The following is a 27,046-nucleotide window of genomic DNA, read 5'->3' on the forward strand; positions in this document are numbered from 1 at the left end:
ATTCTATGTTTATCCCTGGGTTTGTGCTATATTGTAAAGAAAGTGGAGGGGTTTACTTTCTCAAAGGGAGTGAAAGCCTAAGTCATTTAATGACTCTTGCTTGTTTCAGATAACCTGATGAATAAACATTAACAGGTATCTGTTTTATTTAATTACAGCACGTGGGACTAAGCTTTCCATAACTGATACTACAGTAGATTAGTCACACGACGTTTATTTTGAAATGACGTACGCCTCACCGGAAATGCAAAGTGTACTTTTGCTGCGAGTTTCTCGATTTTAAACGTGACCGCGTGCGCTCTCTGCGTTCACGTCCGGGTTGAGGCATGAATCGCAATTTTTTGTTTTTGGAACTTGATTACAACTGAAATCAACGATTTCTAGACAATTTTCTGTTTTTATTTAACTTGATTGAAGCTACCGGAATCTTGTAATATCCACCTTTAAACTGATCAGTGACTTAGATGTTGTTTTATGGTCTAAAATGTTATTAAACAACATGAAATAGGCTACAGGGCTTATAATGATGCAATAAATAATATACCATATCGTTGTGTACTATGTGTTACTATAATTTGAAGAAGAAAAAAAAGGAGTTGGATTAATTTTACATCTTTTGCTCATTTTACTGTAGGCTATTTTCCCAGAAACTGCCTCCAAACTAGTGGGCGTGGCACAGCACAGGTGTGGGGCAGCAGAGGGGAACCTTAAACAGGAAGTTGGGAAAGGTAAGTTGTTGTTTCTCAGCACAAACGAAAAAAAAAACGCGACAACGAGGACAGAACACAAAAGTAGGAAAGGTAGGCCTATTGTTGATATTGTTTCTGTGTTAATCCAGAGCCTAACTATTTCACCTTTACGTAAAGACGTCGAAACACACTAATTAATTTCATAGCAGGTGAAGCAAAGGCGTTGTTCTTAATCGTGAGCATTAAGGAATTAAATCCTTTTGACTTTCGGCTTGAAATGAAATAGGCTAACATGCTGCGTAAAAGTCAGTTTTTATTTTGCTGACGTTTAATTCTTGTTAATTGTAATCAGTTTAGTTATTAAACCGCCCCTCTTCTGCCATCACCATTTTTTTTAATATGGTGTCACCTCATGAATGAAGAAACCTCTGTCTTTGGTCCTTTACCTCACCCAGGCATTAATCTCTGTTAAATAGTTCATGCAGCTTTACTGTGCATAGCTAGTGGCCCTAACAGAAACACCAGCCAACTATCCACTTAGTTTATTAGAGTCTCTAATAGGATTCATGCCCATAATCTTCTTTTGCAGGCAGAAGATGCCTGAGAGGGGACGACACCACCAGAGGAGTGATGTGTATGCAGACTACAGCAGCAGGGACTCAGACGTCTCATACAGTGGAGACCACTCTTCCTATGATGGCAGAGGCCGCAACCAGAAGCCAAGAGACGTGGGCGAGAGAGGCTCTGCTGGTGACAGGAGAGCCAAACAAGACAGACAGAGGGACGTGACAAGTGCCTCTCACCAGGAGCCACCTGCTTATAGAGACCACCACCATGAAGGACCCTCCGGACTGTAAGGCAGCCAATACTTTATACAGGCCTAAACAAGGTCCTGTATTCACTGTGATGTCTGTCCATACAACCTAAAGGCCACACTTGTCAGGCTTATGTTACATAATTTGTCTTATTTGTATGTTTATGTAAAAGTATGTTTTTTTTTTTTAGAAAAAACATATTATATCCTCCATTTAAAAAAAAAAACGTTATTATGTCTTGTAGGTCCAGAGAGACATCACTGTATCACTCTGAAGGAGAGTATTATGAGCAGCAACACAGACAGGCTCTGTACAATCTCAGATACATCGTAACCGCCAGAGGCAAGTACAGTTATTTCTGGGCCCTTCTGGGAAAACACATGCTTGTCGGTATTTATAATAAATATATTGAACCACATAAAATTGAATATAGTTAGTTATTGTTTTGTTTTTTTTAAATTGCGGTGGTGCAGTTTTTAGTTCACTTATGTAGGCTACTGTTTGCTTTACATCCTCAATCTGTTTTAAATAGCCTACTGCTGGTTCCTTTGATTGGTACCTCCGCAGAGTGCATGCTAAACATTTGAATTGTAAATGATAAGAAGCCACAACATTATACAATGTACTAGGTTTAGTCAAAACAGGCACAGGGATTTGTTTTTAACTGGTAATTTACATTTAGAGCTATTGATACATTTTTTATCAAACAGTTATTCATTATATAACATGTCAGATTAACAGTGAAAATAATCAATTTATTATAATTAGTAACAAAGATAAGTAGCAAATTTACTCATCAGAGAAACCAGTGTTCTCACTGTAAATTCACTTATTAGTCTCACTGTTTCATGCTGTTGTACTTTCATGTCAGAGTTGTGTTTTATCACGTATCTCTCAGGTCTGTGCCAGTTTATGGAGCTGTGTGTGAATCTGCTCATCGTCATCTGTGCCGGAGTGCCATACAGCAACAACGGGGGTTACCGTGACCTGGCCAGCCTCGGCGGCATCTACTATTATCACTTTGGCGGAGCGCAGGCCTTCACCGGAGCCGACGCAGACAGGGTGAAGGAGCTCGACCAGTTATTCCATCAGCTCAAGCGACCTCCGTACGTCTTCACCATGGTCTGCGGTGGACTCTTAATGGTCTACGCTTGTGCCCTGCTCGCTCTGGGGATTTTCAGAGTCCCTTACCGCTGGCCGCCCGTGCTGCTGGGGGAGGCTGTGCTGAACTTCCTGATCAGCCTGGGTTACATCCCTGCCTTGGCCTTCTACTTCATTAAGCTGCAAGAAACCTACAATAATCCCATCTGTAAGGAGAGAGAGCAGATGTACCAGAGCAAAGGGCACAAGGGTTTTGACTGCCAGTTCCACGGCACAGACATCGCAGGGGGTCTCTTTGGGGTGGTGGGGGTGTTTGTTTTCATCTTTGGAGCAGTGTTAGCTATCAGAGCTTTCAGGTCAGTGCGGGAGCTAAAGAAGCAAAGAGCCAATGAGGACAATAATTTTTAAGGTGACTTTTTTTTACTCCTCAACATTGGGTAGAAATCCCTGAGGGGAAAACATGGAGAGTATTTAGCCTTTTTTTTAATCACGTCTAACTGTCTATTAATCACTTTTAATGTGATTACATTTTTATACACTTTTTATGCTTTGAGAAAGTTTACATTTAATTTTAGAGAATACTTTTTTTTTTAACTATTACCTCTTTTCTACTTATACCTGAGTATGGTGTCTGTTACATTTTGTATAAATGTGAAGTTATAATAAACTAATGAAATGGCAAACTTTTACTTGACATTTTGTGCAAGAAAATAAAAAATAAAAATACTGACACTGATACTAATTGATTGTATTCATTCTAAATGAGTTGGTTGTGTAGTAATGTCAGCCTTTGCCCTTTTCTTTATGAATGACATTTATCTGATATACTTCCATAGGTCTTGATCTCTTACTGTAGGTAAAAAAAAAAAAAAAAAAAAGCCATCCAACAGATTAATTATTGGCTACCCCATAGATTTCAGTTGAGTCTTTTGATCATTAATCCTGGCAGTTTAATCTTAAATCATTCTCTGCTGTGAACGTTTGAATTTTGGAAGTCTTCTTTGCATAACATACCCACTGTATTTCAGTAGAATAAATAACATGTCCATTGAATGTCAATATCTTATAATTTTTTACTTCAGTACTGCTTTACAATCTCCCATCTCACAAGAAAAAAAATGTGGATACCCAGAGTCTTGTTACATTTAACAATTTAACCAACTATGATTGAGATGTTGTTCTAAACTCTACCAACAGATGGCAGATCTACAGTGTAGGGGGATTTACTCATGACTTCAACATGTGGATGAATGTACATTAGTACAGCATCAAGTGCTTCTTCTCATTTATCGTCTCAACATTAATGACAGCCGGTCAGTATTATATTTCATGCTGACCCAAAAGAAGTAATTTTGATTATATTTATTGGCATGAAATCAAAATGAAAAGTATGAGCAAAATGGACACTTGACAAAAATAATCACAGTAAAAAGTTTTATTGCTACTTGGCTTAAAGTTAATTTAAAAACAGCATGTCTGCTCAAAACTAATGATAGCAGCATTTCAAATAAAATAACAACTACCTTCCACTCTCAAAGTTCAGGGGAGTACAGTTCTGTCTGACAAACAGCAAAAGTGCTCATTGTTAGTCCTGTTCCTAAATCATAAATCGTCTTCTAATAATTAAACAGAAAACTTAATTTAAGCAGTAATCTGCATGCTAGAATACAAACCCAAAAATATTAGATATGCTCCTGTTTGTACAAATAAATCACATTTTGTATGCACTCTTATGTTTTTAAGTTGACTTATATTTAGGGCATGCTTTCAACATTAAATACAGTTATAATTAGTACCTTCAAATAAAGTACCATAATGAGAGACAGTATTCTGTAGAATCCCAATCACTTTAAATTCTGTAGTGGAGAGGGAAATATAGATTTGCATGAAACAATGAAGTACAAAAATAAACATCAGCTTCTTGGCATTGAGAAAAAAATATCCAAAGCATTTCTAGAAAACAATGTACAGAAAGGAACAAGTGGGGTTAAACAATGGCTACTTTGGTCACATGTTAAACAACTGGAGCATCTTCGATCAGTTTCATTCACCATATTCACACAGAATTACAGTCAATCCATTGTTCACACGAGCATGCATACACTTGTGGTACATGTGCACTTAAGCTTCGTTTTAAACACACACACACACACACACACACACACACACACACACACACACACACACACACACACACACACACACACACACACACACACACACAAACAGACATTTTGCAACATATTGTAGTTGAACAAGGAGCTTGTTACGTTGTGCAGAGAGGAAATAATCTTTTACAATTAATAAATGATCAGCTGTCAAAACAAAAACACTGGCACTGTAGCCTACTCAAATGCACATACCCTCTATTTTGGTGCAGGAAGGGGGTTATGAGCATTCTACTGGACCCCCTCCACTAAAGAATTAAAGGGAATATTTTTAATTCAATGCACTGTACCCTGTGCTCCCTCTTCCTGTATCTACCCACACAGTTGGCATATGTACACGCACACTGATTAGTCTAGTAATGGATCATTATTCAAATACGCTTAGTGTTGGAAGAACAGGACAGTAGGTGATTATATGGCATCAAGGAGACAGACAGAATTAATGTACAATGAGTGCATAAAACTGCATGAAAAAAACTGATCCAGGTGGCTCTGGTGGCACTAGACATAGCATTGTAATGTAGTCGGAGCTGACTTGGCGAAACTTGGAACAGAATAATGTATTACACTGGAAATGAGAAAGGAAAAGACATACACAATAAAAGAGCAATGAAACTTACACACGCAGTTCCAGTACATACACCACACACACATACATCGAGAACATTAAGAAAAAGGATCATTGTAGTTAAGGTAATGGAAAAAGAAGCTCTGATATAAATGTATATATGTATATATAAACATATATATACATATATATATATACACACACACATACATATACAAATAGAACTGACACTTTGCATATTTGTATGAGGGAATTCCCGCCATCTGTTGCAAACACCACAACCACCTCAGAGTTAACTTAATGAAACTTTTCCTGAAGGAAAGTTCCTTTTCTCCTCTCCACACTCTCTGAAGAGATCGGATTCCCAACTTGTTTCAGATGTGTACTAATACTATTCACAATCATTTGTCTTACAGCTTTTCTAGCTCCTCCTGTGGCAGGTACGCCCTCAGTGGCCATCAGTGTTTCACCGTCATTGGGTCGGATGCCGGACACCATGTGCGGGTTACAGGCTACAGTCAGAACCACATGAGCCCCCAGTGTTTGGCATCTCAGACCCTGTACCATCTGATCAATAAAGTGACTGGAAATAAAATACAGTATTAGCCTCAGCAGTTTCCCATTGGTTATTTTAGAAATTTTAAAATTCAAAACTTATGTTGAAATCAGTAATTGAATTTTGAATGAGCATAATAAGGACAGTAGCAGTGGTTTGATGTTAAACCAATCGTCTTAAGACTACAGTTTGTTGTGACATAAAACATTTTCTGGTAGGCCAGATAATTTTGTATCAGTTTGCACAATGCTTCAGCCAAATACCAAACTAGATATACATACAGTAATGTAAGTGTATATCCTACATTAAAAAGTGAGAGTAATATTGGCAAATAGTGTTAGAGTTACTAAGTACTAAGTGTGTTATGCTGTTTGTGGTGCTGACATAGGTAAATACATTCTGAAAAACTCAGATGTAGCTGAGAGCAAACAAACACATATCAGAAAGTGAATGTTGTAAATGAATTATAATGTCACTTTACATCATTGTCGCTTCCGTTGGCTATTCATTCTGAAACAGGAGGTGATATTCTGGTCTGAGGAAAGCCTCAATAATCCCAGCAAACTATTGTTGATCAACATCTCATATTAAACTCTAATATACATAACTTTGAAAATGTCTATCTTCTATATACAAAGTGCTTTTAACAGTGTTTCAAGAGACAAAACTTTTAAATAACAACAAAAGATTCAGACTCACACATGAATTAAGGCTTCATCAGCAACTGATCACTCATTTCCATGGAGCAAAGTAAGTTCAGAGGGGTTGTTTTAATGAACAACACCCCCAAGCTAAAGACCTCAGTCAAAAACAGAAAAGTAGTGGGACAAAACAATGGGCTCCACCTTTCAAAAATACTCAATAGTGTGACTTTAAGGCTAAAAGGGAACACTCAAAGGTCCAGCAAAACTATGGGATGCCAGAACTCCACCACTACCAACCTGGAGCATGAACTAAAAATATAAAATCTTATGTAGTAATCACTGACATGAGCAATTACCCAACTTTGGCCTTGTTGTAACCACGGCAGCCCCCGGCAGAGCTGCCTGTTCTTTTGGCACAAGGTGGGGAGGTTCAGGAACAGGCAAACTGAGGTTTTCCAGCGCTGCATGATATTTAACTGATCATTTGAATGATGATGTAGTTTTTGACAGCCTGGGTTCAGGTGAGATATATATGATTGATGCAATGCCTTAAAAACACTCATTGTACTATGCAATTAAATTAGGTGAAAAAAAAAATCATTATTAGCGTTACACCACCTCGTAGTGCTGCTGCACAGGTAATATGTTTTCATGTTAAACCTGTGAGTTGAATCCTGATGAACCACTGCCCCCCGATCTGGAATAAGGATAAATGCAATATGTGAGCTATATGAAATTATAGCAAGGCATGATCTGTTTCAATGTCACAACTTGTGCGCTTACTTGTAAAACAGTGGGTTCGGACCCAAACTTTGTGACACCTTCTGTACAAAGACCAGATCTTACAGAATACAAGATAAACAGGTTTCAGTTCTGTGTGTCACAGCACATAAAAGTATACTCTGCTTGTCTGGGTAGAGCTTTCCAGATCTAAGATGAAAAAATATTTGATATGAAAATTAAAAATGTCAATATCCTGCAGTACAAATTCTATATGTACCCTTCATCTCCTGACAGTGAACAGTGAAATAATTCACTTTTGTGCCTTCACTAGTTTGTTCAAATGACTGAAATTAAATTAAATGATGTTTAAAAACCCTGGGGTCTCCACTCTGCTATCCAGTGACAATAAAATAGATTAAATTCAAATTATCTTTATTTTCCGTAGATGTAGATTCAAAGGAGATCATTTGATCATGCACTGCGACAGATTATACTGGTAGAAGGATTTTTGAATTCTTAAACACATCAGCTCTGTACAGTTGAATGACTTTGATATTATAATTTTAGTCAGCTATTCAAAGTACATTGCTCTAAACAGCAATTCTTTTTGATCTTAATGTCAGCAGCTCAAACACACCACATCAGCTGGCTGCTAGTTGTGAGTGTGCAGTATACTTTATAGAATGAATTTACCCTATATAGAAGATTCTATACATTTGAGTGTGAATGGTGTAAATAAAACATAACCATAATATTTCTGGCCATGTAAATGCAGTTATTTTGTTTCCACATCTTCTCTAGTCCAATGTGCCGTACAAGCTTTAATTCTGTCTGATTTCTTTTGTAAGCCACAGGAGGAGGAGGAGAGCAAAAGCTGTGTCCGTGATGTTCTCGTGGACACACGGTCCCTCCTCCTAATTTAACTAACAAACTCACTTCCCCGAACACAGCCTGGGCGTGGGGGAGCTCTAGGCTGAATCGTCCACAGTAGGCACTTTTTCAAGTTGCAGTTAGAGGGTCTCTCTCCAGGACCTGAGAGACCACAAAGCCCCCCCGGAGAGGAGATTTGCCCTCACTGAACATCCTCCCATACACACCCTCCAGACTGCTCGACTTTCCAAGTAAAGGGAAAAGTTGCTGACATGTTTAAACACATGAGGTAACCCATTTCAGGTCAGGTTTGTTTTGCTTCATGATAGCCAGCCATCCTTCTCACAACATCATTGTTATGAACTGGGACCTTCGTCCCCCACCTATTTTCTCCAATACTCAAACTATGCACATAAACCTTTTTTCTTTTTCTTTTTTTTACCTTGAATTAATGGAGCAGGATCACTGCTGATGACTATCAAGGTCACACAGGTTTGTCTTATCCTCACAAAAGATCTCAATGGCAACTTGAGTTGGAAAATCCCACATGTATGAGAAAAACCTCTTCTCTGGAATGGCACAATCACATAATTGCAGCCACATGCCGCTCTGCTGTGTCCCCCCCCCCCCCCCCCTCTAGAGGGCGGTATCATAGACTTCTTGCTGTAGGATGGGAATTGGGCCTGGTCCTGGAACCAGGTTGGAGGCAAATGCAGGAGGGTGTGGATGATCCCACACAGGGTCTTTGAAGGAGGGGATTGTGGACGGTGCAGAGGAGCCTGAGATTAGAGGGCTCTGGCCTCTTAGCTGCTCCCTGACTTCCTGCTCCAGGCTCGGAGGCACGATCAGCTGATCCTCAGGGTCCGGCTGCGCTGGGGCAGTGAAGTAACCAGACTTCTTCTTAGGAGCCTCCAGGGCCACCTCAATAAGATTATGACTGTCCTCAGGGGCCACCACGGAGCCATTAGACAGCTTCTTCCCATTGGACAGGCTGGATGTGGAAGGAGACTTCTTAAGGTCAGCAATCTCTCTCCCGCATACAGCCAACAGGCAGCCGTTCGTCGCTGACACCACCACGCTGTTCTGTCTGCGCATTTTGCCATTTGGATAGTCAGAGCCTCGCTTTTCCAGTTCTAAGTCCTTGGGGCTGTCTGGGGCCCCCGAGCGCAGCTGGAAAGCACAGCAGTGAATGTCCACCTCTACTTCTAACTTGCTGCCGTTGGAGATAACACCCTCAAGTGGAGCTTCGTCGTCGCTATCCAAGCCGTTGTCGGACTGGTTACTCGAGAAGGTAGCACAGGAAGGTTGGCGCTGGAAGAGCCCCGGGTGTGGTACCGCACCAGCTGAGCCGGGCACCATGATCCCACACAGCGTGGTAGCGGGGTGCAAGCTGCAGCGTCTCTCTGGGCGAGAAGCAAGACCAGAGGATTGGTGCTCATCTGAGGCGGTGGAGCCTGCCTCACTGCCCACCTCCGAGGCTGACGTCTCACTGTTGAACTCAGACACAATACCACTGCTGGATGAAAGGGTGGCTGGATCATTGGGTCCCGGGGTCACGGACACGGGTGCAGGGGCAGGAGGGGGACCTCGGGGTTCGGTGGTGGAGATGGGCGGCTCACAGGTGCAGCTGTCTTCACCGATATGCAGGGACACCACCACAGCCCCGATGTTGTCCTTGCAACCGTAACTCTGGGCCAGCGAACACAGCTTCTTGGCAGCAGCGCGAGGATCTCGCACGGCCTGCACAGTGCACACGGCCTCCTGGTAGGAGACCCGTTCAAACAGCGCTCGATTCCCCAGGATCAAGAACTCGTCCTGGGAGCAGAGAGGCTCAGTGTGCACCCAGGGCTTTGGAAGCACCCAGGGAGACAGGTAGGAGCAGCCCAGCAGGCGAGAGCAGCATGTTACTCCACTCACTTTGTTATCCTAAAAGACAGACACGCTATTAGAATTGCGACTGTAACATACCCACCTATGAGTATGAACCTGCACATTGACATTAGATCAAAGGTTCTACATGCAAGCTGTGTGCATCACCTCGGTAATAATGGCTTTGCTGAGTTTAACTCTCTCCATCTCCTCGGTGGAGTTCTCCAGGCTGTAAACCTTAGAGAGAGGCACAGGTCGGCCATCCCGGCACAGCACTGCCTGGCAGGTGCCCACGTTAGCCACAGTGAGGCTGAGCGAGCCTCCTGGATCTGAAGCTTCATGGTGGATATAACACAGCAAAGCAGAAGCACCAAGTTTCTGGCCAGCCATACCCAGTTTCCTGTAGAATTAAAAAAACAAAACAGCAATTGACAAACACTTTGTGGAACAGGTTGCTACTGCGGTAACTAAATAGGTTTTTAATAAAGACAAACATTTTTTTAAATTTGTCTTACCTGTGTGAGGTGAGGAAAGTGTTGCACATATAAACACTGTCGATACCGGAGTGCTGCAGCTCCTCGCACAGCACATCTCCCATGGTGCACTGCAGCAGCCGAGGCACTTCCTCATTGCGGTCTCCATCAAAGATACCATAACACGCTTCTACGCTGTCTCCAAACTGGTCTACAGTCAGCACAGACACACATAACCTGTCCCCCAACAAGAGATCCGCATTAATAAAGTGATGACTCAGCGACTCGCATACAGAGGTCAACTTCATACACACATCAACAAGCAACACCAGCAGCTCCAGGTCAGGGAGCGATAAAAGAGTGTGGTGTCTGGGGCCCCTGAAGAAGCAGCCAGTCTTATCATGCTCTCAACAGCGATGCACTTAACATTGTTACAAGCATTAAATCCAACAGAATTATTAGGCTCCACTGCACCAGCTAAAAAGATTCACGGACTGCCCTGATGTCAGTACTAGGCGCCTACAGTGACTCAGATATTGACTCAGTGGTAGACACCTGCTCTGTGCTTCCTGTTTGAGTGTTGCTGTATAAGCACAGAACACAGCATGCGCATTGCATATACTGCATTGGAGACAGTATATCCAATGCACCACGTAGCAATGACATAAATGCAAAAGCGTCTTAATTGGGTGATGCAGATTTGTTTACACACTGAGCACTCATGTAATCATTTCATAACAGTTTGGATAGATGTACGAAGATGTTCACAAACAAACGAAAACAAACAGGAAGCCTAAGCAATACTCACTTGTTTCTTTGACCACTCATTTCAGAGTAACCATGGTTCCATGGGGTGGAGACACTCTGTGAGTCTCCTGCTGTCGTAGTGGATTTCTGGTCTAATTTTAGGGTGGTGATGTGACTGAAAAAGGAGAAGAAAATATACAGAAACAGGTATATAGTGGCATGCATACGTTTGGGCACCCCTAGTCAAAATGTATGTGAATGTGAACAATTAAGCAAGTGGAGGTTGAAATTATCTCCAAAATCATACAGTTAAACATGAAACACTCTTTTGCCATATTTTGAGCAATATCAGTGTATCATTTTATACACATTTTGTACAATTTTAGAGTGAGAAAGGGAAACAAAGCAGCAGCCTGCAAAAGAATGAGGAAAACCCAGGAGACTTGAGCTATGACAAGCTATGTATGTACCATTTAGACACTGTGAAAGTTTCCAAGGGGGGGGCTACTTGGTACTAGCTATGCAGGGTGCCACATCTTTGCTACGGGCCCTTTTTTTGATTCATCTCTTTCTCTTTTATTCACACACACAAAGATCATCATAATTGACTTGATAGTCACGAGGTGTGTGAACTGGTCTCCTGGGAAAGCTAACTGAAGCTTGTGGTAGGAGCCATTTACATACATTAGACATACATTAGACACACAGTCCTTCTCTGTCGTTTTTAAAATGTAAAAGATGAAACCAAAAAAAAAAAGTATTGTTTAAAATGTAACGGGAATGTGTCATCTGTAACTTTATGCCTTTTGGAGATCATTTCATCATCCACTCCCCTAACTGTTATTAACATTAACAGAAATTTTGACCAGGGGTGCCCAAACTTTTGCATGCCACTGTATTGTATGCACATGCACAATATATACATGCAATACACAGTGTATATTAAGACTGAAGCTTTATCTCTTGAATATGTGTCCAGACAGCTATAGAATCCGATATGCTGGTGCTTATGTTTGCTTGATACATTTTCCGTGAGATGCCTGCAGTCTTTTTAAATGTGACAGGGCTCTGCCACTCACCTGAAGAGGTTAAGGGTTTTGTGTTCCAGCATCAGGCTGCTGTTGCCTGTCAGGTCCAGTTCTTGCAGAGAAGCAGGCAACGAGTCGGGCAGCTGGATCTCCGTCAGCTCATTACAGCTTAGATCTACGAGCTACACACGTACAAAACACACACGGGCTGATGCAGATGCAGCATAATCACATATACAATGTTTGGGCAGATAAAATAAGAACATGTCTGACCTTGATCTCAGGCAGGTTGAGGATCTCTGGGAAGACAGTAATGTGGTTGGAGTGTGCTATGAGTGTGTGTAGTCTCTTACAACTGGACACAGTGGACGGGATAGTCTTTAACTTGTTGCCACTTAGATTTAGCTCCTCCAGCAGCTCCAGCTTACTCAGCTTACTAAAGAAGAGCAAAAATATCAGCGAAAAACCCTAGGGCACAGAGAAAAGCCAAATAATCTGAAACTAATGATTAAATTTTTAAATCAAATTACTAATAATTCAAAATGAACTCTTGAAACAGGTCATGGATTTACACCAATCAGCCACAACATTAAAACCAGTCATCTGTGAGGAAGGAAAATGGTTGGTAATGATAAACAAAACAAATAAAACCTCTGTGTTCATAATAAAGAAAGCACAGGTAACAACCTGGCAGGGAAGGAAAGTAATTGGTTGTAGGCGAGGTGAAGGACGCGCAGGTTCTGGTGTCCAACCAGCAGAGCACCACAGTTGTCATTGAGGTTGTTCCTGGTCAGGTAGAGCTCCTGAAGTGTGCTGAGGCTCTCCTCTGATTGGCTGCTGGGAGGAATACTTTCCAGGGCATTGGATGACACATTTAAGTATTTTAGGCTGTAGGAGACAAATAATAACAAGAGACACATTAGTGATTGGTCAGGATTGAACCAAAATAGTATACTGTATGCACCCATCCCTGTTTCTTTTACTTGGAGAAGCTGAAATTGTAGGTTCTCATTTCTCTTTGTGTATGGTGGATGAACAAAGACATTATTATAATATATTATATAAGAGCGATCCAAATATTGAGGAAATTATTTGCGACACGTTGTAGGTTCCATCATGTGAACAGACATTTTTGCCATTTTTATGATGCAGATCTGAACAGAATTTCCCCTTGTATGCATTATTTCTCTCTGCTTTTATCCATCCAAAAACAGTGTGTGTAAGCCGCAAATGTGTTTCATTAGACTTTTAATGTAAGTGAACCTGGCCTCACCTCTACAGTGAACAGGATAGAGGACGTAAATAATGTTTGTGCAGTAATACATGGGGATTTTTCTAGTTTCCATTCTGATTTCTGACACAGTTCATTTGTCTTTGCAAGTGGAGACTTCATTTACATGTTGTACAACTTGCATATAGAGCAGCAGCAGCATTTGAGTGGTTCTTATGTACTTTTGTTAAGTTACTGTCTGTTCATATCAGATAATGAACAGTAATAAAAACCTGCCCCTCCCGTCCACAGAGCGTGTCATGCTGTTATTTAAAACAGTCAGACACTGAATTGTCTGTGCAATCTTAAGGCCATAAACATTACAAGACCACTGACATCTCACTGTGTCGACCTATGAACACATGAAAAAGTGCTGGTTATTGCCCTAGATTCTATAGTCAGAGAGCTATACTGTTTCCATCTGCCTTGAGTGTCACTGCCTTTCCTTTCCTACACAGCTCTTGAAAGCATATTAGGAAAACCATCATGCATAAAGCAGTTACTGCCATTATGCCTCAGCATTAGAGACAGTAAAGTACATTAGAGCATTTGAACTGCTAATGGGTGTTAAGTGATTTACCACACAGGAAATAGGAGGGCAAATGAAGCTCCAGTTACTATCTAGAATGCTCCAATGGTCTTGACCACAGTCCTTACACACAATATATCCCTCGCCCAAAACAATCAGCTGCAGTGCGACAACTGTCGGCTGCAAAATAGCAGTGAACAGACTACAAGTAGAAGTTTAAAAACAGAGGAACCATTTGATGATAGACTCAGTTAAGAGTATAAATAGTCTTGAGGGCAAAACGACAAAGCAAACACGAAGAGGAAACGGATTGAAAGACTCACTTTAAGGCTTTGTAAAAGAGACTCTCCGGGAGCTCAGCTAGTTTGTTGTGCTGGAGGTCTAGGGCTTCCAGAGGGACATGGTCAACTAGGTCAGGCACTCTCTGCAAACGATTGTTCCCCGCCAGCAGCTTTCTCAAACTCAAGCTGTTGAGCAGTCTGTCAGAGGCCAGAAGAGACATTAGAGAACAAGATTAGGCCAAGAAAAAAATGAACAGATGAACAAAAAACCAAGGAACCAAAGAACATCTTCTCCCCATGCAGACTTGACTATTGTGGAGCTCGGGGGAAAGTTGTCAGACATGGCAACCCATGCTAACTAATCCATCAATGACATTCCCAGCTTGGCTGCCCAAGAAAATCAGCAGAGCAGCTTTTTATTCTCTCCTGAAACCGTCACAAAAGTCATGAGTGGGTACAGTGGATAGAGGAATATTATCTCATTTGCTTTTTGGATATCTAATTCAAATGCAAATGCAAGTATTGAGGGCTGGCAGTGAATGGTGGTAGCTACTGTATGAGCCAAGCACTATAGGATGGGATGGCCGTGTTTTACTGTGGCAACCAAAAGACACAGATATTGCTTCTACAAAGAGCCTGATACCAGCTGTTTTTCGTGCCTTGTGATTTTTTCCATGGTTCCACTACCATAACAAAATCTTCCAATCTAATGAAAAGCCATTTGGCATGAGTGAGCTGTTAAAAAGCACAACCATGTGTAATGACACACCTGATCTTCTACATCGGCATTGGACAGCCAGCTGTTTATATTACACAAGGCTGAATAAATTCATATTATGCAACAGAAAAAAAAAAAGTCCCAGCAGAAACCGTTCAGGATTAGTGAATCAAAAAGCCAATAACCTGGAAGGAAGCTCAGACAGGAGGTTATGTGTGACGTCCAGCATCTCAATTTTTCTGCAGTCACACACCCAGTCCGGAAGGTACTCCAAAAGGTTCCTGTCTCAACACACACACACACAGTCACACACATAGAGAGACACACAGAAACACTCAAACTGAGCAGAGTTGTCATTTTGATTTTTAATTGAACAGATGAGCAAACTGTAAATTGGAAGCCAAATTAATATCTTCCAGGATCAGATAAGCATGCAAATTGTGTCTATCTGTATTTCAACAAAAAATAATACATTAACATCAGAGACTTGAAAGGAGACATTTTACAGATCTTTCCTACACCAGACATTTGGTCTGGAAACAGAACAACTGCTTAGGGCAAGCTTATACTGTCTATAATCTTGACAAGCAGCATTTTCTACCACAATCCAGTTATGAACACAAAAAAGACAAAACCTTAAATGCTATGGGTGAATACCAAGTGGTTAGGGTGAGTAGGGACAAGTCTAAATAGTTGGTTACAATGGACGACAGTATGAATACTGTGAATACTTTGAAACTTCACTATATCTGTTCATCTAAACATCTTTTATCCTACGTGCCTGATTTGATTAATTAAAATGCAATACAATTTATTTTTTTGAACTGAAAACATCTGTCAAAAATGAGAAACTATGACTGCTTCCCAGCCAGAACTCACTGTGATAGATCCATGTGTGTCAGTTGGTTAGGGACGGGATAGATGTTGACTGTTGTAAGGCCTGTGGGCAGATAAAAGCAGTAATCAGCAGCTGAACATCTGGGCCATTCATATGTGTGTTTATAAGATGAACGTATCGCGAGCTAGAAGGGCCTGAACACACACACACAGACAAACAGACAGTCAGGCAACAATAGCAGCGACTTGACACTCGTTTTGACTCACGGTTGCTGCTGGCATGAAGCATGCGCAGTGTGAAACCGCTGAGTGTGAGTGTCCCCAGCTGGTTGCGCTGGCAGTGCAGAGTCTCCAGGTTGCAGATGGAGCTCAGGTCTAGAGAGTCCAAGCAGTTGTCCCGTAGGTCCAGCTGGGTCACTTGGCTCACAGCCTCCAGACTCTCACTCTTCACCGAGCGCAGCCCATTCAGTCTACATTTTACAGAGAGAGGACAAGGGACATAATAAAACAGTTTTATGATATTTGTGATTGCAATATTAGGAGGTAGGGCAGTTTAGTTTACAATGATAGATCATCTGCATACACAACTGTGAAGCAATTGCATGTATGTATGCATATACCTATTAAAAACTTGATTTAAAGCTATTTACAATCTGCATTATGTCATCTTTCTTGGAGCTGAAATAGTAGCTAGAAGCAACAACATGCATCCCTTCCCTTTCTTTCTTTCTTTCTTTCTTTCTTTCTTTCTTTCTTTCTTTCTTTCTTTCTTTCTTTCTTTCTTTCTTTCTTTCTTTCTTTTTATTTATTCCAGCCAAGGCAATTTCACAATTTGACAATATCATAGCAAATCACAACATTTTCTTATTCCTTGGTTGGAAGGGAGCAGGGAGAAGATACAGCTTATATTGCCTGCCCCTCACTCAATATCGAAGTATTCTAGTAATCTAGACTGTCACTGAGCAAATTATTTGAAAATAAGATGATGTGCATGTAGAGAAATCAAGCTCTCTACTTGTAGCCAATTAGTGTGAAGTGTGAAAATGCTGAAATTAAACAATTCTACATTCAACACCACATACACAAGTTACACATCAGTCCCTCAGGCTTGAAAATCTATCAGTAGCATCCAAGATGTTGGATGATTCCACTGAATCTCCCTCCATCCCACAGGGAGAAGCTTCTGTTTACTTTATTCAAATTTGTATAATTGGCAATCTCCTGTTTGTTTTAACAGTTTTCACATAGTAAACAAAAAATAGAGAAATTCTAAGTTCATGACTGTCAGGAAAGGCGCCGTGCTGAGGCCCCAGCCCTGCCTGGCTGCGTCTATCAGGTTAATAAACAACAACTTCTCTTTTATGAGAGCTGCCAGCCCAACTAATCCACCACAGATGCACCTTGCCCTCATAAACATAGTTTGCCACTGCCAAACCACAACTTCACTCCCAAGGTTTGAATTATTAGCTTGGCTGTGGGTGGAGCAGCGGTCTCCGTTTTGATCGTCAGACTGGCGGGGAAATCAATGAGTAGACGTTTCTCCTCCCTCCATTACCTGCCAGAGAGGTTCCCCTGAGCAGGACACTTAGCCCCCAGCTGTTCCTGTGGAGCTGCTAAGAAGCTAACAACTACATACGACTGTAGTTTTGGGCAGCTCCCAACTGTGAGTGTAGGAGTGAAGGAGGGCAATGCAGGAAAAAAAATGTGGGCTCAGCAAACCTGGCATCTATAAATACATGTTGAATAAAAAGTTGAGGCTTAGAGAAGTGGTGGGGAATGGAGGCATGGCTGAAGTTCAGACCAGTTTTTGTGTCAGGACATTTATCTTCCTGTCAATGCAGGAAAAATAGGAACATCATTGGAAGATGTAGGAAATTCCCATGTGTACTATTTATTTACTGAATGACACACACCCTCCACAAAATGATGGTGGATATATTGAGAGAGGAGGAAGAGAAAGATGAGAGGAACATAAAGGAAAGAGGCTACACAGAGACACTGCTGCACTGTGCACTGTGCAGAGGCTGAGAGCTGTTTGTTCCCTGGCTGGCCTCTCTTACCGGAGGTCGATGTTTTTCAGGTGGCTCATTCTGGCCAGAGTACACAGCTCCAGACTCTCCACTCTGTTCCCGGCCATGGCCAGCTTGTCCACTGCGCTCAATCTCTCCAGCACAGCAGGGATGTGAGAGAAGTTGTTGAACGAGAACCCCAAGCTGTTTAGCTGGGACAGGCCACCCAGATCTTCAGGCAGGGAGCTGAGGTGGTTTCCGTCCAAAGACAGCGTCTGCAGGCTATAAGATGAAAGGTCGATACAGTCATGTTTTGATTTCTTTTACTTCAAAGAGTGATAAAAAAAAAACCTGCTTGTAGTTTGGAATCATTATTGTCTGCTGAGAAACATCCCACATTAAACAGCAAACACAGGGTGAGTGATTAAGCTTCCTGACTTAATCTGATTGCATAACAAAATTTAAACCTTTCAATTTCGTTGACTCCCTCAAAAAGCCTAAATCCAGAAGTTATGAGTACCTGCATTAGGCTATATATAATTAACATAACATGAGATTAGTAACAAAAGCAAATCAATGTATAACATAAAACACATACAAACTTTAAAAGCCAATCGAAATAGGTGGCAAAGGTCCAATATAATACAATTCTGTCAATCTTTAATAAATTGACATGAAACTTCTAAGTGCTTACAACAATGCACTTGACATAATGACACTGTGTTTCCATGGCAACTCCGACCTGCAGGGTGGCTTGTTGCTACTTGCAGCTATATTATTAGTTGTTTCATGCTTAATATAAAACTCACACACAGGTGTCATTGTCTCCTTTGAAGGTGGTAGGAATTGCATTTCATGCGGGATTTCATGGATTTATGTCTTGTGCACTTTTTCCTTGTGTTGCTGTAATTGTCTAATTCTGATATAAAAAAGAGTGAAAACCTATATCCCTAATGTATGTATTCATATTCATAATATATGTATTCTATGTTTGTGTGTGCTACTGTGTCAAACCTTTGAAGGTTGCCTATCTGTGCAGGGACAGTGTGGAGATTATTACAGGAGAGGTTGAGCTCGGTCAGCGTGAGGATCTCACACACACATTCAGGGAAAACTCCCAGACGGTTGTGAGACAAGTTCAGGCTCTTCAGCTGGGAAAACCTAAACAAAGAGAGGACAGATTAATGGACCTTCAGCACCTGTAGGGTGACAGCAAAACATCTGCATAAACAAACATCTTCCATCAATTAGTTTTGTTTATTGTGATTTTTTTCAGATGTATTTTAGTGGAACTAAATTGATCATAATATCTAATGTTCCTGGATCTTCCAATATCAATATCAGCGACCCAGATGATGATGTAGCACTGTCACTGTGCCAAAGAAAAGGTACATCGATTTCTTTAAATTTCTCTGTGGAATATTTAAGATAGATGAGCAGCAAGTATTTGCTTGGCTCTTCTAAAAAGCTATTTACCCAGGAGAGCAGAGTAAATAAGGGATGGGGGTTGGCAAAGAAGACATATAGTAAACTAACAGATGAGGCTGTTGTTGAAATCCAGGGTGAACACTGCAGAAATTAGATATTGAAGATTGATTCCCCACAGGTCCACTGTGGGAGTTTTGTGCTGTGAGTTATGCTTCAGACTAGTACCATGTTATTAAGCTAATTTAAAAAGCAGCTGAAGAAAACAGCCAGAAGCAGGCAAGGCAGTGTTCTCACTGAAAAAATATTCAGATCACCCTTGGTTTGGTTCCTGCATATTACGAGCCGCTGCCATAACCAGGTTTACATCAGCAAGTCATACACTGTTTCCCAACATTTGATGAAGATGATCTGAAACACGCAACTGATGTGTGCTTTTTTTGTTCATAAATTGTGTTGTCACCTCCTACGGTCTCAGCTGGCTGTTTCAAATAGAAATACATCACAGGCATCAGTTCTGATGTGTGTGTGTGTGTACACATTTGTAAAACGTGTCCAAACGACTGGGCTGTGATAAATGAGGTGGTGCCATGCAGCCGCACAGTCAGATCTTCCATATTAACTCTTGTTCACTTGTTCCCTGAGGTGCTGTGAGCGGTGGAAGTGGCTGCCATGAATCACAGCACTGGTCAGAGTACAGCCCATTTGCTCTAATCCATGTGTCTTCTTACCAGCTATACCCATAAAATGGGGTGAGCACCAAAAACAGAGGGGTGCAAGACACTAAAGTGTAACTCCTCTTAGCTGGAAGCAGAATGGGCCTTTATATAGTGTTATATATTCAGTAATGCAATCACACACACACAAAGAGGAAACCCATAATGCTGGATACAATGACAACTAGAGGGTTCGGAGATGATTAACACTTAATAGCACTGCATCTCCCGATAAATCCATCTTGTTTAAATAAGCTCAATTTCCAAGGCAGAAGTGGACACAAAGCTAAATTCTCACATGGATCCCACTCTGTTTCCGTGCATGTGGCATAAATGAGAGGGAATCATAAGATAATAAGCTGTTTGATGAGCAAGAAATGTCATGGTTACATAAAGAGTTTCACAAAAATCATGTCACAATATAACACTGAAACAGCTGAGTCGCTGGAAAGTTGGCAGTCGTAATTGTGGACTTGTGGGGAGTGACATACTTAAATTTTACTGTAGCACACAGAGCTCAAGACCATATGTTTTTATTTTTTATTATTGCTGAAATTATTGACCCTCAAAAAATATGTGTGATATTGAATTTTCTTAATATACATATCCCATAATAATAACATAAAGTTTTAAATATTATGTTCTATTTTTTCTGCCCACTCTTACACTATAAGACCACGTCTGATCTTTCCCGCGACAAAGCGTAACGGCACCTTTCTATAAATTCAGTAAGGATTGTGGCTGAAATACATTTCAGCAAGACAGACACTTTCCATCACAAGGATGTGATCCTGTTCTCTCAGACTGAAGGACAATCTCCTTTGTTCCGTCTCTTTATAGCCGGGTATGAGGAGGATGTGTGATTACCTGGGTAGGTTGAGCAGGCCCCCAGGTCCCTGCAGGCTCATGAAGTTGTGTCGTAGGTTGAGGTGGGTGATGTCCTGACTATAAAACAGATATTCAGGCACTGTTTCCAGACTGTAGCAAGAGAGATCCACCATGCTCACTGTCTGAGACACCACCTATTCACACGTAAAGACAAAACCCACAGACATTAAAGGCCAGAAAACAAAAGGACAAAAGACATCAAAACATTTTAAACCCTAACCATGTGAAGTAACACTTTCTAAAGTATTACGAGCTATGCCAGCTTTAGCTACCACCTGCTGCTTTATTCAATAACTATGTGACTATTTGAGTCTTTACTTTACATAAATTCCAACAATGGTCAATGGAGGCAACTATATTGGACCCAGATTATGCAAGCATCCAAATGCCTTGCCAAGAAATCTCTCAGACAGAAAATGCCCCAGTTTCCAGAGCAATAAAGTTTTATCTTTAAGGGGAGACACACTGGTTTTAAATTAAATGGCTAACAGACTAACTCCGACATGAGCCAACTGCATTCAGACAGAGCTGCCAGTTTATCAGGTGCACCTACCTAGAATTAATGTAGTCTCATACAACAGCTCTTCAATAATGTTTATAATCATATAAACAATAAAGTTTATAATGTTCAGTTTTTCTTGAAATTATTGATCCAAGACAGTCAGTCCCACTGTTGAATTGCATTGTGTTGGGCTAAGATACAACACTAGCCCCCAAGGAAATAATACTGGATTGTCAATGTTTTCACAAGCAGCAAAACTAACCTGCGTGAGTGTTAAGAAGTGTGTGACTGCATCTGTATGTGTGATACTGTGCTTGTTTTAGCATTGTTCAAATTTCCATCTGCTCTCCCTCCATCATCTCAGAGATGATGTCTGAGGACAGGCTCCTCCATTAACTACAGGGCTGCACACTGTGCAGCAACCCAGAAAATAGGACGGCTGCTCAGCGGAGCGTGACATCGCGTCACTGCTTTTAGAGATGTCAAAGACAAAACAGTTCATCTCCCACAAAACAACTCATTGACCAACCACTTTCATAAGCATCTCCTCCTTAAAAAGAGTAATTAAGTGACAGGAGAGTGGGTGATGGACACAGATTGAAAGGCAAGAATTTAGGAGTGAGAAATAAAGAAAACAGGTCAGATTTGTTGTTTTAGATGATCTGCATAGAAATGAAACCTTTGTGAAGAGACTACACTGAAAGGAGAGAAACTCAGTGAAAATGACAGCTTTGTTAGAAAGGGAATAAAACCTCATAGCATAAATGGAGGTTCAGTGATTTTTACCAGGGACTGTGGTGAACAAATACACAACTATTCAGTGATTCATACATGGAACGGGATCATTTCCTGTAGAGCTGAGAAACCAGGACAGTCTCCTTTTGTGTGGGCTACAAACTTGCACAACTAGCACTTCTGACCACAGCTAAACTTATCACGTTTCTGAGTGTTCCTGTTTCTCTACTGGTGTGTATTTGTGATGAATATACTGTATGATGTCACAGTTCACGTTTCATTGACAATCCTTAAAAAAAATGTGAATAGCACATGTGAAAAATTGATCAGATGCCTGCTTATGCCACTTCCTAGGGAATATTTAGTCCAGTTAGATGTTAGCTGTCACACTTCACATAATGGCACTGACAGTGGTTCCTCTGTCTTTTTATATACTGAGTGTTTAGTGATGGTAACTGAGTACTGAGTTACACTGTATTATTTAACATAATTAGTATTCAGATGCTCTGACTTACTATAAAATACAGATTCTGATATTCATTTCTAAAATATATCTCTACACTAGAGCACTCAGTCTTATCCTGCATGCTCATTTTGCAAGCACCAATGCACTTGCTGATTCACTGACTCTCTCTCTCTCTCACTCACTCTCTCCCTCACACACACACACACACAATTTATGCAATCTAGCATAAACACTGGCCCAAATCCACCAAAAACCTTCATCAGTCATCATCCACAGTCTCCATAGAAACCTCTCATCTCATTCTCAGCCTAAACACAGTGCGCTAACAGGCAACTCTAACCCAGTAATCCCTACCACCATGGTAGAGAGAGATCCTGGACTTAGCATGAATCTGCAACTAATTGGATTTTCCTTTTTTTTTTCCTGTTGGCTTTCTCCTTCCATAGCTAATTGTATGTTGGCTCTGCCTCGGTGGAGACTCTCATAGAGGCCGTTCAGTTCCAGGAAGGAGCCGCAGCACAATAGCCATTAATTAGGATATTAGAGACAAAGCAAGCTGAGCAGAACAGAAACAATGAACTTTTTTGAAGAGCAGCCGAGAAAACCTAGCGTGATTCTCTGATAGACACGCACAGTATGTAACACAAACTAAAAAAAAATGTGTTCTGGTCATTTAGCATCCTCTAATAGACTGTGACTCATTTAACAAAAGCTCTACTGCTGATGACCTTTGTAAAACTCTGTTGTGCACCCAAAGAGAAGTCAACAAGATAAACCATGTGAGCAGAGATGTGCTGTTCAATCAACGCCAGACACCGCTGAGAGTCGGCCTCTGTGGAGCCAATCAGACACACTCAGACAGGCGGTTTCTGATTGGACAACTCAAAGGGGGGAAAGACAACTGTAGTCCCAACATCTAATCTCTGGTTTTAGTACAAGCCCAGAGGGACTAACTGGAAACAAACAAAGAGTTACTGAGAGAAAACACAGGAGACGGGGTAGTGTGTCCTACTACACACACAATAACACACTTTTTTTTTTGTCTCTTGCTTACTTTTGATGCCTGCCGATACCATCGCTGGTAGTCCGCGAGTGTGTCGAAGTTGACAAAGTATGTCTGCGCCTGCGATCCGGCTGAGCTGAACATCAGACAGTGTTGCCTCCGCTTCACCTCCTCCACCTCAACACAAAGACAATGCACAGATATGATAAGGAGGAGCAGTGACAAAGACAAACACATTTAAACAAAAGAGGAAACTGATGATTATCATAAATCAGTATTACCATGACAAATTGAAATTTTGCCACATCATTTTTTATTCTTTTACCACAGATATAAATCAGACTGTGCTGCTTCGTTTTGTGATGACGTGTGAGCTTTTTGATGGAGTACCTACATTTGCTAAAAGACTCCTGAGAGAACGTATCCACAACTGTACATTTCAGCGAGCGGTGTGAGCAAATGTTGAGTGGAGAGTGTGAGGTCAACAGTGAAATAACAGCAATTACTTTCTAGTTTTTTTGTCTCTTTTCCAGGAAAGTCGTTACTTCTTAATCAAACACAACCTGTGTCTTGTGGCTGAGGTGACTGAGTGGAGTGATTAAGCATAATGTATGTGTGAAAAATTATACCACCTCCTAAGTGTGGGCCATATCTCCTTTCATTATCATAACTTTGTCCAATTCATGAGGGATAGTTGAAGAAATAATGCAGAGGACCAGCTATCCCATTTTTTTTTAAATGTTGGAGCCACAAAAGACTTTATCCAGCTATTTCGCACAAGTAGTATTGTTCACCAAAACCTATAAATGGGCTTTGATGTGTATAATTGGAGCCTTTAAGTGAAAGTTTTCACAATACAAAGCAAAGGGAAACAAACGTAACCTTAGGGAGTTGTACTACCTACAAGACTATTACTGTAAGTTTTAGGGTGGACATTTTCCCTTGCGAGTAGGCTACAGCTTTGCTGGGTTTTTAGATCCAAGTTTTCAACTCTCTAAGACTGGACATTAGAGATTTTCATTATAATAAAAACTAACTTTATTAGTTTGTGGTTCAAGATAAATCAGCTGCTATATGTTCTGAGGTTGGGAAGACAACCTGTATTATGCTCTGCTGTCTCTGCATTACTTTGTATGTGCATCATCTCTTTGACTCAGTCCAGCTGTTCAACACAGCTGTGTTTTTGTAGAGTATCTATACTCGACCTGGAGCACAGCCTCTGCCCAGGGGAAAGTGTAACTCTGAGTTTGTCTGATCACCCAACACTGAACTCTCACCTTTCCCCCCACCAGGGGTAAGATGTGCATCTTCCCGGTCAGGCTGTCTTTCACAGAGGCCACGATTAGACAGGTGCCACAGAGGATGACCTGCCGTTCTGCCCACTTATGCAGCTGCGTCTTGCCCTTCCTGACGCTGAATACGCCTTTTAGCAAAGTACGCTCTTGCTGGTCTGCATTCACAGGGTGTTCTGGAAGGAGAAAAAAAAACCCACACACATACACACAGAGGTTAGTGCAGATCTACAGACAACGATCTAATGCACAAGAAACCCCACCCCTCCCGGTGATAAACAAATTCAGCTAATGAATAGCAAATGTTCTGCAGTTAAACATAACATGGAGGTTTCCAGAAAGTGAAGTCATATAGATACTTTCAGGTCACTATGATATCACCCAATGAAAAGTCAACTGCTCAGCATAGTAATTCCAGGAACTGGTCTGACATCAGCCCTTAGGATGAACACTGCCCCATTGTCACATGCCGTAGTCTACATCTGAATAGATCTCACTGCAAGACAATGAGCTTAAAGGGATAGTTCAACATTTTGGCAAATTGGCCCATTGCCATAATCGCTATAGTCATAGCAGTAGGTTCGTTACCTTTAATTGTCGGTGTAAGCTATTTTTAGAACGACGGAGCGGAGCGGCAGGCTGCTATGCTATGGAGGCTAAGGGAATTTCTTGGTTTCCCTCATCAAACTCATCAAATACACAACCCAACAACTCCAAAAGGCTGTCGTGGACAAGTTGTGAGCTGCACAATCACCACGCTATGAGATAATAACGGACCGTTACGAGACGGAGCTGTTTTAGAGGTAAATTCATGCAAAACAGCTGATGCGTGTTGCGTTCAGGGACAGTTTTTCAGCAAGCAGACTCTGTATTTACCCTGTATTTACCTCGAAAACGGCTCCGTCTCGTAACGTTCCATTATTATCTCATAGCGTGGTGATTGTGCAGGTCACAACTTGTCCACGAAAGCGTTTTGGAGTTTTGGGATTTTGTAATGAGAGGGAAACCAAGAAATTCCTTTAGCCTCCATAGCGTAGCCCTGAGCAACCTGCTGCTCCGCTCCGCCGTTCTAAAAATAGCTTACACCGACAAATAAAGGTAATGAACCTACTGCTATGACTATAGCGATTATGGCAATGGGCCAATTTGCCAAAATGTTGAACTATCCCTTTAACTTTACTGTAAGAGAAAGGAAAGGTATATCCATATAACCCCATTATTAAAAATCTATTAGATTAAACCTCAGAGTGCTGCTGTTCAACACATTTGGGCCATTTTGTTGCAGAAAGCTTCAGGCTCAGGTTGGAGTCAGATTTGATTATTTCATATCTCATTTATTGAGAATCGTTCCTCTTTCTCTCTATTACTGTGCCAACCATCTGCCTCCATTGCCACACTATGCAAGAAGGTGCAAAAAGCGAGAAAAGAGAGTCTTATTTGGAAGTACCAGTCAGGTTCAGTGAGGCTAAGTCTTTAACACATGGCTCTGGGCCACATGACGGTGTCAAATGTCTGAGCCCGAACGCCTCAGTGGATTACTGCAATTAAAGATCCAAATGCTTTTTCTTCATTATAATCTCAAAAAAAAATTCCCTCTACTTCACAGGTCTTAACAGATGATACTGGGATTTGGAAAATCAACATGTCAGTCAACATCGCAGCCAATCTGTCCTCTGAATGCTGCGTGAAAAATATGTCTGTCTCTTCTCTGCTGCTGTCCTAACCTAGAAGACGTATCAGCCATATTGATGCATGAGTCAGGGTTTTGTCACATTAAGCATCACTCTTTTCAATTAGATTATGCCAACTTGCACAGCAGGGAGTCTTGGCTGGTCCCTGCTAAAGAACACACCAGACAGGCTTCAAGTACACTCAGGTTAATGGCAGGTCAAATAAGCACAGAGGAGGCACTGTCTCAGCCTCTTGTCCTCTGTTGTTAAATTTCCCTCAAACCGACTTATGCTGCCTCCCACACACTGGCAATCTGCTCTCTCTGTCTCTCTCTCTCTCTCTCTCTCTCTCTCTCTCCCTCTCTGTCTGTCTGACTCGCTCTTTCTCTCCACCTTCCCTTTCACTTCACAAGGGCATCCAAATGAAATGAAAGCCTCCTCATGTTTTTTCTTC

At 41.3% G+C, this 27,046-nt stretch overlaps 2 protein-coding genes across 3 annotated transcripts in view; one reads left to right on the forward strand and one right to left on the reverse strand.

Moving 5' to 3' along the window:
- The first annotated feature begins 325 nt into the window (after positions 1 to 325).
- Positions 326 to 3,337, forward strand: marveld3 (MARVEL domain containing 3). The gene is made up of 5 exons (XM_083994875.1): positions 326 to 430; positions 635 to 728; positions 1,279 to 1,542; positions 1,749 to 1,846; positions 2,403 to 3,337. Exons 3-5 carry the CDS (start codon positions 1,286 to 1,288, stop codon positions 3,011 to 3,013), a joined length of 966 nt encoding a protein of 321 aa, XP_083851001.1. The 5' UTR covers positions 326 to 430; positions 635 to 728; positions 1,279 to 1,285; the 3' UTR covers positions 3,014 to 3,337.
- A 1,461-nt stretch (positions 3,338 to 4,798) lies between these two features.
- phlpp2 (PH domain and leucine rich repeat protein phosphatase 2) overlaps positions 4,799 to 27,046 on the reverse strand; it is a 43,884-nt gene continuing 21,636 nt past the window's right edge. Inside the window, exons 4-20 of one of the 2 annotated variants that reach the window (XR_014595285.1) lie at positions 24,908 to 25,098; positions 23,682 to 23,807; positions 20,904 to 21,058; positions 18,910 to 19,056; positions 17,947 to 18,177; positions 16,154 to 16,356; positions 15,929 to 15,989; positions 15,235 to 15,330; positions 14,374 to 14,529; positions 12,939 to 13,139; positions 12,525 to 12,687; positions 12,303 to 12,433; positions 11,285 to 11,398; positions 10,519 to 10,713; positions 10,172 to 10,403; positions 8,577 to 10,060; positions 4,799 to 5,924 (exon numbers count right to left, since the gene is read on the reverse strand). Coding sequence is in view for 1 of the 2 variants with exons in the window: in XM_083969230.1 (XP_083825356.1) it covers positions 8,771 to 10,060; positions 10,172 to 10,403; positions 10,519 to 10,713; positions 11,285 to 11,398; positions 12,303 to 12,433; positions 12,525 to 12,687; positions 12,939 to 13,139; positions 14,374 to 14,529; positions 15,235 to 15,330; positions 15,929 to 15,989; positions 16,154 to 16,356; positions 17,947 to 18,177; positions 18,910 to 19,056; positions 20,904 to 21,058; positions 23,682 to 23,807; positions 24,908 to 25,098 (3,692 nt within the window). In the remaining variant the exon portion in view is untranslated. Of the gene's footprint in view, positions 10,061 to 10,171; positions 10,404 to 10,518; positions 10,714 to 11,284; positions 11,399 to 12,302; positions 12,434 to 12,524; positions 12,688 to 12,938; positions 13,140 to 14,373; positions 14,530 to 15,234; positions 15,331 to 15,928; positions 15,990 to 16,153; positions 16,357 to 17,946; positions 18,178 to 18,909; positions 19,057 to 20,903; positions 21,059 to 23,681; positions 23,808 to 24,907; positions 25,099 to 27,046 lie in introns of both variants that reach the window. The other variant, XM_083969230.1, reaches the window with a different exon arrangement.

Source organism: Trachurus trachurus (genome assembly GCF_905171665.1).
Source record: "Trachurus trachurus genome assembly, chromosome: 3".
In the NCBI taxonomy this organism is placed as follows: Eukaryota; Metazoa; Chordata; class Actinopteri; order Carangiformes; family Carangidae; genus Trachurus; species Trachurus trachurus.